The sequence below is a fragment of the Dipodomys merriami genome, unplaced genomic scaffold (genome assembly GCF_024711535.1).
Source record: "Dipodomys merriami isolate MVZ:Mamm:240054 unplaced genomic scaffold, mDipMer1.0.p SCAF_24, whole genome shotgun sequence".
Lineage (NCBI taxonomy): Eukaryota > Metazoa > Chordata > Mammalia > Rodentia > Heteromyidae > Dipodomys > Dipodomys merriami.
Window position 1 is genome coordinate 23757181 of NW_027203826.1, and position 16382 is coordinate 23773562.

Genomic DNA, 16382 nt, shown 5'->3' on the forward strand with positions numbered 1-16382 from the left:
ACAAAGCCTTGAGCCACACTAAGTATCAAAGACTTTTTTTGTTGTTGTACCAGTCTTGGGGGTTGAACTTAGGACCTTGGTTCTGTCCCTGAGAGGCTAGCACTCTACCATTTGAGCCACAGCTTCACTTTCAACTTTTTGCTGGTTAATTGAAGATAAGAATCTCATGGACTTTTTCTTCTTCTTCTTTTTTTTTTTTGTTTTTTTGCCTGAGTTGGCTTCAAACCATAATCCTCAGACCTCAGCCTCCTGAGTGGCTAGGATTACAGTCATGAGCCATCAGCATCCAGCCCAGAGACTTAAATTTTTAACACCCTAATAGGGGGGAATATCACAGAACATCTTTTTTTTTTTGGGGGGGGGGGTCCGGTCGTGGGGCCTGAACTCTGGGCCTGGGCGCTGTCCCTCAGCTCTTCAGCTCAAGGCTAGCGCTCTACCACTTGAGCCACAGCGCCACTTCCAGCTTTTTTCTTTTTGCTTATGTGGTGCTGAGGAATTGAACCCAGGGCCTCAGGCATGCAAGGCAAGCGCTCTACCACTGAGCCATCTTCCCAGCCCCTCACAGAACATCTTTTACGAATCCTGGCAAATGCTAAATGACACATCTCTCTTTGTGTAACTTCACTGGAACTTTTTTCTGGTTGCTAGGATGAAGGTCTTTAAATGGCCTAATATTCCATTTTACACGTAGTATTACCGACCCCTCATTTTATAAGTAAAATTCAAACAAGTTCCTGACAGTAGACTGTAAGCAGTTGTCTGAGCCACAGTCTAATCCTCAGCACCCTGGTGGGATGCCCCGTGAAGAACAGTGGGGAAGCAGCCTGGTTTTCCTCACAGAAGCTACAAGCCCCACCTCCTGAGGCAGGAAGTTCCCTGGGCTGCTCCTTTGCCACGGTCTGTTTAGTCTGATTAGCTACACAATTCACACCAAAGTACAAGGCATCATGGGTCCCCAAAGAATTTCTTTGTGTGCCCCCTGGGTGCAGGTCTGTAAACTCTGAGAAGAAGGCTGCCTCCCCTTCTTCTATGCATGAGTCAGGAAACCTAAGCCTAACTACCTGAGGCAGGGGCTATGTGGTAAACCCCCACAGGCAGAGACTGCTTACTGTATGTAGGTTTTTAGTTTAGCAAGGCTCATAAACTACTTCAGAAAAGTCAGTTATCTTAGAGGAAATTTTAAGATTTGTCAAAACTCTTAGATTATAATTTCAAGTTACTACACTTAGTGCAAACTCATCACTTTTGCTAGATATCTCAGTAAAGGTGAATCCCTAAGAAGTTTTCCAGGCACAATCACTGCTTCCTCTTCTAACACCTTGCAAAGGTAATGGCAAGACATAACATTTACTGCTTTTGCATGTCTCTGCCTTTAAAATTAATTGATGTTACCTGTTTTATGGCATTAATCAACTCCTGATCTACATATAAGTGAACAGAAAAGCCCACATGTGCCTTCTACCTGGGCAGTCTCTTCCTCTTGCTTTCTCTTCTCCTCCTCAGTCTCCACCAGTCTCTGCTTGGTCAGGAGGAGCTCTTTATTCAGCACATCTGCCTTGTCTTCTGCCTGAAAGCCAAGACATAACATAGCCATAAAGAAGATGATGAAAATGTGAGTATGCTTTCTCCAAACTGAATCTCTGCAATTACCGCAAGTTCTGTTCCCTTCTAGATCACTGGGAGCAGTGGGGGTGGGGAGGGGAGGAGGTTGTTTCTTCTGTCCAGCTATGTTCTAGGTACTTGGTATATATTATTCCTAATCTTGATGACAACAATAAGAATTCTACATTTAGAGAGATAATACGCTGTCTTATTTGACACATTTAATATCACAAACATGATCTGAATTTAGATGTGAATGACATCTAAATCCATATTCTCTTAATACTTCTCAGAACTGCACTTAATCTGTGTTGGTGGATCTGGTGAGAGCTAGAGCCTCACAGACGCTTCTAACTGGTAGTAACTGGGAGGATTTGAAGAGTACAAGTGGACAAGCTGATCTAGGTAACAGATGGGAAAAATCAAAGACTAGATGGTCCACAAGGCTGATCACACAGGTCAGTGAGTAGAATAAGCAGAAATGAAGACTAGGAACCTATGACATAAAGATGCAGGTGGGAAACTAAAATTTGGACCAAAAATCCAAGCAGAAAAGACTGCTTTGAGAATGGCCAGGAAGAACGCAAGAGAAAATCTTCTGGTTTTAACTTGAACATACAACCAGAATTAACTGAAAAAGCACTTGTGCATATTTAATGTAGTTAACACAGCCTACTTTACACTCCCAGGCTCGGTTCATCTTTTGGGTTCCAGACTCACACTTATATGGCAGAATACAGGCTCTGAGTCCCACCTAGCAGCTGCTTAAGAACCAAATCACTGCCTCTTTTTTAACACCCTGCAAAAAGTATCTAAACCAGCTCTGCTGTCCAGTGTCTCCTATTTCTCTAGATAGCACTGTAATGAGAAGTTACCATGAGTCGTACTTAATCCCTATGAGATAGACACTTTATACCAATAGATACTTTTTATGCCAATATACCAAATAGGACTGCTTCTTAGTCCCTAATGTGCCTGTCAATCCAACAATTCAATTCTTAACATGTCTCACATAGGGTTCCACATTTATTATACATGACAATGATTATTAATTTATTTTTGTGGCACAAGGGATTGTACTTAGCACCACTTGAGCTACACCATCAGCCATTTTGCTTTTAGCTTGTTTTTCACATAGGGTCTCTGCTAATTGCCAGCAATGGCCTGTCTCCAGCTACCAAAGAATTAGGATTGTAAGCCTGGACCACCACACTTGGCTTAGATGAGAATCCTTACTGGAATGAAAAAGTAGGTTTCTATAAATGTCAGAGTGGCTATTTGTGGTGACTAATATTCTTAGGTAAGCATGCTGGTAGCTCTTGGTCTAGAAAAGTACTGATAAAAAGAAGGGGACCAGAGAAGTTCAGAGATATGAAAAATGTAAGTCACAAATGCTGCTTGTAAATGATCCAAGCATGTCACAGGTGCATTTTCCACCCTCTTCAAATGGCACAAGCCATCCTCTTGCAACCCATTTATCTAACAGGCAGCGCCTGTGGGGAATGCAGGGAACAACACAGTCCTTGCCCTTGAGGAAGTTGTCATAGTCTCATTTCTGTGTGGAGGATGACAAATTTACCTGATCTAAGTCATTCCGCAGAGCAATTTTGCTGGTTACCAGCTCGTGAGCGAGGTCATCATTCTCTTGTTCCAGCCTCATGCTGGCCTCCTGTAATCTTCGATTCTCCTTCTGCAGAATAAAGCAACAGCCAGAGGGCGGCATTAGTGTCAGCATACAGAAGCAGAAATGAACAAAGTACTGGTGAGGAAAATCAAGCAGCAACAACAAGGTGAACTTTCAAAGTGTAACAAGGCGAAGGCGAGTGGCACAGGAAGGCAGGTTGCTGCTGTCTGGGAAACAACAGTGAGTTTGGCTAGCAGTGCAGATGCAGGACAATTGCGGCACTCTATCCAGTGAAGCTAACAGTTGACGCCTAGGACCCCCCCCCCCCCCCAGAACTTCATTAGGAAAAAATGTACCACAGACAGCAAATTTCCAAATGTACTCTCAATCCTTGTGGCTCCACCTCTGACTTCAAGAGAAACCTTAAGACACAGCAGGGATGACAGCAGACATTTCTTCAGACTGTTTTGCCAATATCAGGATTCAAAATTATAAAGAATATTGAAGAACGTTAAATCCAGAATCAAAATACATGGGTTTACCACTCTGCTATTAGCTGGTAAAATTTTAGTCCTTGAATAAGAATATATTTACTTTTCTGAACACCTATTTTTGTGTTGGTTAAAACAATAGTTCCTATAATAAATTTCTAAACATTTGTTTCATTTTGTTCAAGTGTCAGATTAAAAGAATCTGGGAAAATAAATTACCAAACTACACCCTCCCTCCAGGAAACTCCCAGGAACAATATGAAACAAAGCTATTAGATGAGCCCAGTACCAGTAGCTAGACTTGCAAACCTAGCTACTCAAGAGATGCTTATCTCCAATTAACCAGCAAGAAGCCAGAAATGGAGGAGTGGCTTAAATTGTAGTGTACTGGCCTTGAGAAAAAAAGCTAAGGGAGAGAGCAAGGTCCAGAATTCAAACAGTACTGGCAAAAAAAAAAAAAAAAAAGAACCAAGTGATTAATACATGGAGCAAGGTATATTCTTTAGACATGATGAAATTAGTATGTTTATATCTACTTTCAGAATAGTAATTTAGTATCTTCTCTACGAAAGTATCAAAAGTGCTTTCTTTGCTACTACCAGTAGTTACTAGGATTGAAAAGAGCTGACAAGGAAAAACTTCAATGAGAAGGCCTTCCAGCTTTTAGATTTACACTCCTACTTCTACACTCGGCAAGGGTGGCAAAACCAGACAGAGCCGATAAAAGACAAGACAAATACATGTTTCACACCTACTAGGTGGGGCAAAGTTAATTTTATCTTCTATAGAACTACCAAGAAAGGAGAATCAAATACCTCTTTTTGCCTTTGCTTTTTAAAAAAAGGTTCAGAAAACAGATGGGAAGGGCAAAGCCTGAGACCTTCTTAGAGGCCAAGGATCCACAACCAGGAAAGGCCAACATAGAACTTCAAGGATGAACTTATATTTTGACTCTGCCTTTTCTTTTGGAAAAAAATAGTTCAGAAAAGTATAGGAATGTAAATGAAAGATCTCTACTAAAAAAATGGTAGAAACACTGGGGTGTGGCCTACTCAGCAAGTGGGAATTCCTGAGTTCAAACCCTGGTTTCTCACACACACACACACACACACACACACACACACACACACACACACACACACACACACACACACACACACACACACACACACACACACACACACACACACACACACACACACACACACACACACTCCAAATCATTTCAGTATTAAATATATATATATATATATGCAGTAAAATCCAATACACTGCTACAATATCACAGAAAATAAATAAGAGGGAATATGACATCTTCTAGGAAAAAAAACTGGTAAGTCCTTTTATAACATATAAACAGATACTGTGAATAGTAGATTGTCTTTAGTATTGTTCTTTTTTAATGCATACATGTTTTCCGCAGAAATACGTTTGTGACATGTTTTTTTAAATTTTGTTTTAAAACAAAAAGGCAATTTAAGATTTCAAGTACAGTAGGAAGCCTAAAATGTTAACATGAGCAAAAGATGCCTACTCCTGTTAGGTCCTGGTCAAACAAATCATCCTGACTTTCCCTTGTGACCAAGTCACAAAGTTGCTGTCCTTACAGCAACTCCCCCAGCAAGCACTCTGGTGGGCTCTTTAGGACCCCTGTAGTGATGGAGATCTAGCCGCTCTCTTTCACGTCTTTCCTTAGACTTTTAAATAAGCGTACTGTTTACTTGTAGATTAAAAAAAAATCTGTCCTGTCAGGAATCCAGTTTCCAGCCCATCTGGAAAAAGAATGTACAAATTTGTGGGAGCAACTTAAGACTCACTGGATTCAGTTTCTTCAACCTACACAAGTTCTACTCTGATACACAAGTATGAAAAATGATACATTAGAAAATAGGAATGCAACAGTCTATCCTTTCCCTCTTTGCCAAAGAAATGGGATTTTTAGTGGGATCTAGAGAATTTTTGAAAATAACTTATGTACTTGCAGGAAATTTAAAAGCTCTAGAGCAAAGCTTTTTCTAGAAACTTTTTCAATAAAATTTCTTCTTGCCAGGAAAAAGCAGAATTATGCAGCACAATTTCAACATTATTTCACAATGCAGACTGCTAGGGTGGGGAAGAGATTTTTCTCATTTCTTGATAAAGCTCTTCAAGAGACCAAGATAAGATTACTTCAATACCAGTTCCAGAGTTAAGTGTCTTGCTTTTCTGAAAATGTATTCCCAGAACTCCAAGGTACAAAATGCTTCCTCAACTATTATTTACATTATGTTAATTTGGCGCAACTGAAATATCTACCAGGGGCTGGGAAGGTGGCTCAGTGGTAGAGTGCTTGCCTTGCATACATGAGGCCCTGGGTTCAATTCCTCAGCGCCACATAAGCAGAAAAAGCCGGAAGTGGCACTGTGGCTCAAGTGGTAGAGCACTAGCCTTGAGCTGAAGAGCTGAAGGATAGGGCCCAGGCCCAGAGTTCAGGGCTGATGACTAAAAAAAAAAAAAAAAAAAAAAAAAAAAAGAAGTAGCTACCAGTTTTTCAGGTTAGTTATAGGCTTAGAATTTAGTTAACCTCCAGGTGAAGCCATATGATGTTTGTGGGAAAGTACCTGAAGCAAGTACTGAAAAGCCTACCTACGCAGTGGTTTCATCATTGACAAGAGCCTGATGGACTGTATATTACAGAAGCAAGCTGTGAGTGTATACACTATGACCTCTCCTTACAATGACTGCCACAACTTGAACCCTTCCTCACTGATGCACAACTACAGGGGTGGAGTGCAGGTGGGAGAAATTAAGTGTCTGAGGGTCCTTAAAAAGCAGACTGACAGGGGCAAGCAGCTTTTGCTTTAGCTAGCAGCTTCAGTTTGGTGTCTGCAAAGCAAGCAGCCCAGTGGGTATCAGACTCCACCCTGAACTCACAGACAAGGGAAAGCAAGTTACAGGGCCAAAAATGCAGTATCGTCCTCCAAAGTATAAGTCTGAGTGGGGAGGTATCCTCCAGTACATTGAATGCTCTTGGGTGCTGCAGGTTCTGAGATGGGGTTTTCTACACAGAACTTGTCCATACAAACCCAGGGATAATGGAGATTACAACTTAGCTGTCTTTCCCAAGGAGCCAACACTATTTTCAGAAGTAATTTAAGAAAAAGTTTGCCTTCCCACTAGAGAATAGTTAGGTGTGATGGGCTAGGAGAAGGAAGTCACCTTGCTTGGCTCATTTTGAAAGGTTGGCAAGGTACACCCATTGGTATAACCTCAGTCAGCAGAGACTTTTACAGAAAACAAAGGTGCCGAAAGATCAGAGCCTGTAAATAAAACAGGAAGACTATTTCCCTTACTTTTCCAAGAAGATTACAGAGGCACTGGTAATATAAGCCTGAAAACTCCTACCATGCTGTCTGAAACCTACCTTCTCAATCGCTTGAACAAAATATATATCACACCTCTCCTTACCAGTCACCCTCCCCTACCCCCTGCACAGGAACTGGACAGCCAGGAAAGTTTGGTTAGTAACTTTTGGGAGGAGGATACTGCATTTTTTTTTCAGAGACAGACACAGATACAGACATACACAGATTAAAACTTACCTCCTCAAAAGTCATAGACCAACTACCGTTTTCAATCATAGGTACAAAGACAATTGAAAAAAAAAAGAAATATCCAATGAAATTGCACACCTACTAATACATTTATGAAATGGCAGTAACAAAAAGAGACATTTGTTAATGCGATTCTTTGTTTTTCCTTAGAATGTCACAGACGCTTAAGTTCTCTCTGTGACTACACACATTCAAAGGAAGAAAGTGTACTTGAGGGAGCCAGTGGGCAAGTCTCAACTCAGGAAAACTTATGCTCCAAACTCCTCCCTCTCTACCCTGCTATTTGCAGTTTGCTTGACTGATGAAAATGCTGTGGGGGATTATTAGCAATAGTGTGAGTTGTTGATGCTGCATTATTAAAGCTGGGTGGAAGGAACTTCCTCCTATGACAAGGTTAGAAGCCTTGCAAAATAGTTCATTTTGCAAACAGGCAGAAGAATGAACTTGCTGTGCAGGAAAATGCAAAAGAAGACCTAATCTCAATTCACTTCTTCCTGGAGGCTGGGTGTAGCAGTTCAAGGGATTGTGTCATTTCTTCCAAGATGTGAAACCAGAGAAATGGAGTTGGCAGTTAAAAGAAAATAAACTCAGCTTTCAGGGAAAAAATGACGAGGAAGGAGGAGACTATAAACCATAGCTCAATATTTTGGGTGTGTTGTCTGCTGCTATGATGAATTCTTGGCACATGTTATAAAAGACATTCAAGGGTCAGGAAAAAATGTTTCTCTAAAAGACACAGTGCAATTTTATCATAAACTGATAATCAACAAATTGAAAACTTTCACAGTATGTTTTTTTAATCTACAAAGATAAATGCTTACAGATGAACTGTTTAAATCTCTATTTTGTCTGAAAAATGAAAATTTGAAGAAGAAATCTTTTTCTCATCACATCCAATTTTACCTTTCCAGTGGAAATTTTAAAAAATTTAGATGTTAACCTAAAAACCAAATCTTGTCAGTAATAATTGACACTTTGCAAATGAGACTGCAATTCTTTAAACATTACAAAAACAATCATAGATTATACTTTAGCACAGGGGTTAGAGTAAGGATTTTTGGCTTTGCAGGCCACAAGTCCAAGTTGTACTCATTCTGCCATTGTTGTGCAAAACATTGATAGATATCAACCAAAAGATGTGGCTGTTTTACAATAAAACTTTATTCACCCCAAACAGTACTGAGCAGATTTGACTCATAGGCCATTGCTTGTGGATCTTTGCTCTAAGTTCTAGCACACAAATAAGATTTTAAAAAGATGAATGGGTTATAGATTATTAGAAACTTATTAGTGTCAGTTTTCTTTCAACAGGAGGAAAAAAATTTCTAAAAGCTAAAAGAACAGTTTGGAGAATTCTGAAGCTCATCAGTAAATACACTTAGAAATTTCTAATGTCTTTAACACTTCAATGGCCCCTCATATGTTAACTATAACCGAGTCAGTGAATCATCATCATCAGGAATTGTCTTTAGCGCCTTTGTTAGCTATATGCTTAAGAAGCCTCAGCAGGATTCCAGCTTGCATTAAAAAAAAAAATCTCAGAACAACAAATTCATTGTTATCCAAGCTCAAAAACTAAGTGACATCCTGAAATTTATTGTTAAAGTATCATAGGCAGATAGAAATCATCCTTGTGTCCATTACTATTCATTAAAAGTACATTATTTCAAAAAGTAAATATTTCTGAAAGCCAACAAGGGTCTTTGTAAAGAAATAAAGTATAAGCTTATTTTCATTGGTAGAACAATATTTTCTTCCAAGATGGATTTACGTATATTGACTTCTATGCAAAAGGAAGGACCCAACACACAGTGCCTTGTTTGATTGACAGGTAAGAAATTTAGTCAAGTCAAAGAATATAATAATTTCTCAAAATAACTTGATATGGAAGATGATACAGTATTGCTAAACTTGTAATTGTTTAAATATTTTTACTATGTATAATTAAATGGTATCTGCAAAAATTATGTAGATTTATAGGAATCTTTAAAGGAATCATCTTCTATGTGAATTACATTCTTATTTTATTTTTTGTGGTCCTGGGGATTAAATAAACTCAGGGCTTTCCTACGCAAGCCTTCCATACTGATTCACACACCTAGTCCTGGAATTAGATATGATTTTTTTTTAAGTTGCTATGTCTAACCTCCAGAAGGAAGTTGAACATTGTACATTTAATTGTACTGAACATGGATAAGTTATTTCCATTAGAAATTGAGATATTTATAATATATCTGTGCCTCAAAACCAAGATTCTTTCTAGGATTTTCTCAGCAAGAACTGATTACCTTTATTGTGCTTTGGGAGATTCACCAAACTTAATTAGCTGTGTTTTTAAATCCATCAGTGTATGTTTTCTGAGAACACCAAAAAAGAAAATACCTTTTACGTATTCCACAGCCCACATTTCTCCCATTTGAACCTTGTTGGTCAATTTACAACCAAAATACAAGCTAAATAGTAAAAGAACAGTAGAGGCTCTAAGCAGTCATGACGGTGTTCAGAAAGTTTCAAATACAAACTGAGGCTAAGACCAAATAAGTAACACAGTGGGCATATGTATGTGCTACCTATCCCTATATGGTTATGTCTCCATGGGTATATACATATGTATCCCTAGGAACAACATATTCTACCTCAAACTTAATGAGAACCACTAAAAATAAATGTACCACTCACTTATATTGGTCTTTTCCCTAAAAATATGTATATACATAGGATCAATGATCACTAGTTAGCTAGAATTTTGACAAGAAAGTCTCTTTCTCACAAGTATGACTTCTATATAGTACTGCAGGTGTGACTTGGTGTTCACAAATGAGGGCTAGAGGCCAGTACCCCGAGAGTATTTTGCTTAGGGATTGTTTTGGGAAGAGTTAATTTATGTATGTATCACAAAACTATGCATGAAAGTCTCCAGTGGTTTCAGTATACTCCTAAAGTTGTGCACCATCACCATTACATAATATAGGACATTCTCACCAGGCTTGTGGTGCGGGAATTGAAACTTATACCAACACTGCTACTTCTTTTTATTTGCAGTTTAAAACTGAAGTGTTAGTTACAGGAAGTGCAGTGATATGACCTGTTTTAAAAAGAAACAAAAAACACACTTTTACACCAATGTAGCAAGAAGTGAAAGTCAACTCTTCATTGTTGGGTTTTTACCTTCAACTCTATGCATGCCTTGAAATACAAGGAAAAGCATTAAACTGAAATACCTCTTAGAATATCTTATTATCTGATATTTATGAACGTTTAAAAAACATTCAGAAGTGGCGCTGTAGCTCAAGTGGTAGAGCGCTCGCCTTGAGCTGAATTGCTGAGGGACAGCGCCCAGGCCCAGAGTTCAAGCCCCACGACCGACAAAAAACAAAACAAAACAAAAAAAAACATTCAGTCTTTTTCTCTTGCCATATGGTATGCTATGCTAAGAGGCTAAGAGGGATTGCTATTGACCTGGGACAAGTTTCCACCCAGTGCCCTCTGGAATCTTCCTATTATTTTTAAGTGTTCACTTAAGATGGGTTCCCAGCCTGAAATGTAGGAATTTTAAAATGCTAATTCCTAAAAGAGATCTTATCCTTGAAATACTGAACTTAAAAGATAGTAATGGTATTTTCTAAGACATTATGCTACTTTAACTAAACTAATTATACTTACCTTCTTTTTTTTTGGGGGGGGGGGTGGTCCAGTTGTGGGCCTGAACTCTGGGCCTGGGCGCTGTCCCTCAGCTCTTCAGCTCAAGGCTAGCGCTCTACCACTTGAGCCACAGTGCCACTTCTGGCTTTTTTTCCCCCTGCTTATGTGGTGCTGAGGAAGCGAACCCAGGGCCTCATGCATGCAAGGCAAGCACTCTACCACTGAGCCACCTTCCCAGCCCCTATACTTACCTTCTTAAACTAGATTATTCACTATCTGAAGGACTAAATCTATTGACAGTTGGAACTATGTGGTCAGTTGTTACCCTGAAAATGTAATTATTATTTGAATAACTTTGCCAAGTATATTATGAAGACAAATACCTAGACATTACCAAGAATATGGAAAGTAGGCACTAGTGGCTCACGCCATAATCCTTAACTGCTCAGGAGGCTGAGATCTAAGGATTATAGTGTGAAGGCAGCCCAGGCCAGGAGACTCTTATGTGAGACTCTTATCTCCAATTAACCACCAAAACACCGATGGAGACATGGTTCAAGTGGTAGAGTGCTTGCCCTCAGCAAAAAATGCTCAGAGTCAGCGCTCAGGCTCTAAGTTCCAACCCCTGTGAGACACACATACATACACATACACACAAGGGTATGAAATTTTATTTTTTTTGGGGGGGGTCCGGTCGTGGGGCCTGAACTCTGGGCCTGGGCGCTGTTCCTCAGCTCTTCAGCTCAAGGCTAGCACTCTACCACTTGAGCCACAGCGCCACTTGCGGCTTTTTTCTTTTTGCTTATGTGGTGCTGAGGAATCGAACCCAGGGCCTCGAGCATGCAAGGCAAGCACTCTACCACTGAGCCACCTTCCCAGCCCCCTGAAATGTTTTTTTTTTTTAAAGTTAAGATACTACACTTGCACACCATTATAATAACCCAAAAGAAATAAATATAGAGCGTAAATATGCAAATAAGGGGCCACAACAGACTGGGCAGGCAAGGTGATATGAGTCAGTAATCCCAGCACTCAGAAAGCTGGGTCAGGAGGATCACATGCTGAGAACCTGTCTCAAGAAAAAAAAAGTCACGACATGTGATATTAATATAAGTGCTTTTAAAAAAGCATACATCTTACTATTTATTTAGACACGTCTACTTGACACTAAAAGGATTTAAGACAGAAGTTACAGTTCAGTCCTAGCCCGTGTTTCTTTTTCTTTTTTGAGACAAGTTCTCTCTGTTTTACTCAGACGGGTCTGAGACTCCTGGACTCACGTGATTTACTCACCTTGGCCTCCCCAGTAGCTGGGATTAGTGGCATGTATCACTGTTGTCAGCACTTGTCTGCTTAAATGTACCGATTTGGACTTGCATTTCCTTCTCTCTTATTTTAAAGCATTCTTCACAGATTTTACTCACAATCATGGTGGTATTAAGAACAGTAGACAATTTTTAAGAAAATCCTAATTTTTTTTTTTTTTTTGCTGGCCATGGGGCTTGTACTTTGGGCCTGGGTGCTGTTCCTGAGCTCTTCAGCTCAAGGCTAGCCCTCTACCATTTGTGCCATGGTACCACTTCCAGCTTTTTCTGCTTATGTGGTACTAAGGAATGAAACTCAGGGATTCATGCATGTTAAGCAAACACTCTACCACTGAGCCTCATTCCCATCCCCTAAATAACAGTTTATCATTGCTATCTTCTAAAGCATCATGTTAGAAGACCTACCTTAAAATGGGACTTATTGAAGAATAAAGATAGATAGACTTAAAACCTTAACTATGAGCATCCTGTATATTAATATTATCTACCATAGCTGTATGTATTATCAGTACTCAAACTAGTTCTGTGAAAAGTTCAGAAGCAATACTGATTGATGTTAGATTGGGTAGTAATTATGGCAGGATATCCTGATACACAGAGATGAACTAATATGCATGTATATGGGCCTTAAGGGCAGGGAATGTGGCTTAGTGGTAGAGTGCTTGCCTAGTACTCATGAAGCCTTGGATTTGATTCCTTAGCACCACATAAACAGAAAAAGCCAGAAGTGGCGCTGTAGCTACAGTGGTAGGGTTGCTAGTCTTGAGCAAAAGAAGCTTAGGGGCAGTGCCCAGGTTCTCAGTTCAAGCCCCAGGACTGGCAAAAAAAGAAAGAAAAGAAAGAAAACAGAATTACAACCTGCTGAAGAAATACAATAATATTTCACTTAGAAAAAAGTAGGTTGGAAACACTATTTCCTAATACTGTATCCTAGGACTAGTGCTGCTAATTACAATTGAAAAGCTCTATCTTTGTAGATGACACTTTAAAAAAATACCAGGCATTTTTTAAATACCAAAATTAACTAAGATACTCAAAATAATTTTGATTTTGAAACCACATATGGTAGTTAAATGTGTTGTCGATAAAAGCTGTTTGTGGTAATAAATGTTGCAATAAACACAATTACTGTGCTTGATATAGCTTTGTGATTTTTATTTTTCCTTCTAAATAAGTTTGTATTTGTAACATTGCTACAGACCGAGGTAAGTCTGAAACATCCTTTTGTCAGGCTTGGAAGAGTTCCCCTTCTAAAAGTCTGTGGAAATGATAATGCACAGCTAAGACAATACTTTGCCATTTTCTTTTTTTTTTCCTCATTTTTGAAAGTAGGAAGCCTCTTTCTTTCTCCCTCTCTTTTCTCCCAGCTTCTTATGATGAGTCCCAACACAAATGCAACAGCTGGAGTTACCTACAGATATACAAACTGAAAGAAAAGAAATATTATGGTTGGCTACTTAGTCTCCTGAAATGAAGACAAATCTGTCAGGATAGGATGATAAGTCAGTTTAAATCATCAGGGTTGGACAGAGAACTCTGCTTCAAGGTAAAAATGGTACTTTGCTCTGACAGGTGTCCCCATACCTTGTATCTATCCATTGGATCTTCCTGTTGCAGTTGACTCTCTCGCATTGTCTGATATTCTTTTTCATATTTCTTCAGCTTTTTGGTTGGTACCTGAAGGGTTTGAAGAAAAGTATATTACACCAGACCATCATAGAGGAAAAATGTCTTTCAAACAGTTTCCTAGTTCAGTTTCTGGAATCCTAAAAGAACATTCTCAACTCACTGTTGGGAGGAAATATCTAAATTGAAGAGTAGAGCTTAGCAAACTTTCTAGTAGTATCTATTTTAGGCTTTGTAACAATCATAGTCATTATCACACCATTCAGGCTCTGTAGATATTTCACGAAAGTTGCCATGGATGATAATTAAGTGAACCAGTGTGGCTGTATTTCAACAAAAATTTACAGAAACAGTCATAGTTTGTCCATCTCTGTTCTGTAATACTGCTGATGTCCTAATTGTTCTTGTATATATGTTTAATAGTACCATTCATTTTAACTATCTTTAAGTATAATTCATTCAGTTTTCTATTACATTGAAAATAAGTATATTTTATACTTCAGAAATTGAACAATAAGTTAATAGAACAAAAAAGAAATTGAAATTTGAAGAAACATAGGGTCACTACTGAATTAATAGAAAACATGTTAACAACTCATTGATTTTTTTTTTTTGCTAAAATAAGGTCATTCTCAAAAGTTGTAGTTTATTCTCTCCTATAAAGAAAATAATCTTTCAAAATCTTAGAACTTTTTTTTTTGGGGTCCGGTCGTGGGGCCTGAACTCTGGGCCTGGGTGCTGTCCCTCAGCTCTTCAGCTCAAGGCTAGCGCTCTACCACTCAAGCCACAGCGCCACTTGCGGCTTTTTTCTTTTTGCTTATGTGGTGCTGAGGAATCGAACCCAGGGCCTCAGGCATGCAAGGCAAGTGCTCTACCACTGAGCCACCTTTCCAGCCCAAAATCTTAGAACTCTAAAAATGAACATCTAACCATAACACAATATAAAGGTCATAGAATTTGGCACTAGATGAACCTGAGTTTGAAAGTCCATTATTTGTTTATGGAGTTTGTATTCCCTTAACAAATAGGTATTTAGTCACTTAGTCACAGTGAATGGGCAAAGAAATTTCTACCTCATAAAAGAGGTTGAGGGAATTAAATAATGTAACATAGGTAACATAGCTAAAATAAAGCCTATTTAAATTAGTAATTTAAAATTTTCAGAAAATTCAGGGAGAAAGTTATTTAAACCATTTAGTCACTGGGCACGGGTGGCTCACACCTGTAATCATAGCTATTCAGGAGGTTGAGATCTGAGGATCGAGGTTCAAAGCCAGTCCAGGCAGTAAAGTCCATAAAACTCTTATCTCCAATTAACCAACAGAAAACCGGAAGTGGCACTGTGGCTCAAGTAGCAGGGCACTAGCCTTGAGCTGAAGAGCTCAGGGACAGCGCCCAGGCCCAGAGTTCAAACCCCACAACCAACAAAACACACACACACAAGCACGCGTGCGCACACGCACATACACAAACATTTAGTCAAAATTAATGTATTATAAACCAGGAGCTGGTAGCTCATGCCTGTAAAACTAGCTACTTAGGAGGCTGAGACCCAAGGATCGTGGTGTGAAGTCAGCCTGGGCAAGGTGAAACTCTTATTTCCAGTTAACCATCAAAGAGCTGGAAGTAGAGCTGTAGCTTAAGTAATAGAGCACTAGCCTTGAGCAAAAAAGCTCAGGGAGAGCACTTAGGCACTTAGTTTGAGCCCCCCAGGACTGGTACAGGAATGCCTGCATGCGCATGTGCACACACATACACATATACACACACAATCAATTAATGTATTATGTAATCCAATGTGTTTCATGTGACAGATCAAACTTTTACCTTTTCCTTGAACAACCAAAACAACAACAAAAAAAATCCTTTTCCTCCTTCTGTAGTGCTGAGGGATCAAACCCAGGGCGTCATGCTTGCTAAGCAAGTGTTCCATTACTAGGCTATACTCCAGCCCTATGTGGTGTGTTTAAACATCAAAGTCTTTCCTTTACATTTAGATCCAAAGAAAGAGACTTGAAAGAAATGATTTTGTTGTTGTAACATTACTAACATGCTACTTTACTGACTTCTTGAGGCATCAGATGATGCAAATCATTTGCCCTCAGGTTGTTTCTTTCTCAGTTCAAAGCATGATATTTAGTAATTACGTATATATTTGTGAAAGAGAGCTAAAGAGGATGGAAAATACCACATGATTATAATATATTTTAAAACTTTCTGAGAAGAGGATAGTTTCACTTCTATTAAACTTGTCCAATTTGTTAAAACAAAACAGTAACACAAAGACACCAGTATCACTCACTCTTCTTTATTACTTTGTCATTTTGTTTCAGGATTAGTGTGAAGAACTAGAATTATCTTCTTATCACAATTAGGAGGTCTCACAATCTTACTACAAACCTGAAAGACAATGTAAACTACCCAACAACTACGTTATGAGAATATTCATCTGCTGGTGGGGAAACGTCCCCCAGTCAAA

At 39.1% G+C, this 16382-nt stretch overlaps 1 protein-coding gene across 10 annotated transcripts in view; it reads right to left on the reverse strand.

Moving 5' to 3' along the window:
* The window catches only part of Rabgap1l (RAB GTPase activating protein 1 like), a 460833-nt gene that overhangs the window by 15064 nt on the left and 429387 nt on the right, over window positions 1-16382 (reverse strand). For 8 of the 10 annotated variants that reach the window (XM_070034430.1, XM_070034428.1, XM_070034429.1 and 5 more), the window contains 3 exons: window positions 13862-13954; window positions 3182-3292; window positions 1463-1567 (listed from right to left, as the gene is read on the reverse strand). In XM_070034430.1, the coding sequence (XP_069890531.1) occupies window positions 1463-1567; window positions 3182-3292; window positions 13862-13954 (309 nt within the window). Of the gene's footprint in view, window positions 1-1462; window positions 1568-3181; window positions 3293-7298; window positions 7518-13408; window positions 13704-13861; window positions 13955-16382 lie in introns of those variants that run through there. The other 2 variants (XM_070034437.1, XM_070034431.1) reach the window with 2 other exon arrangements.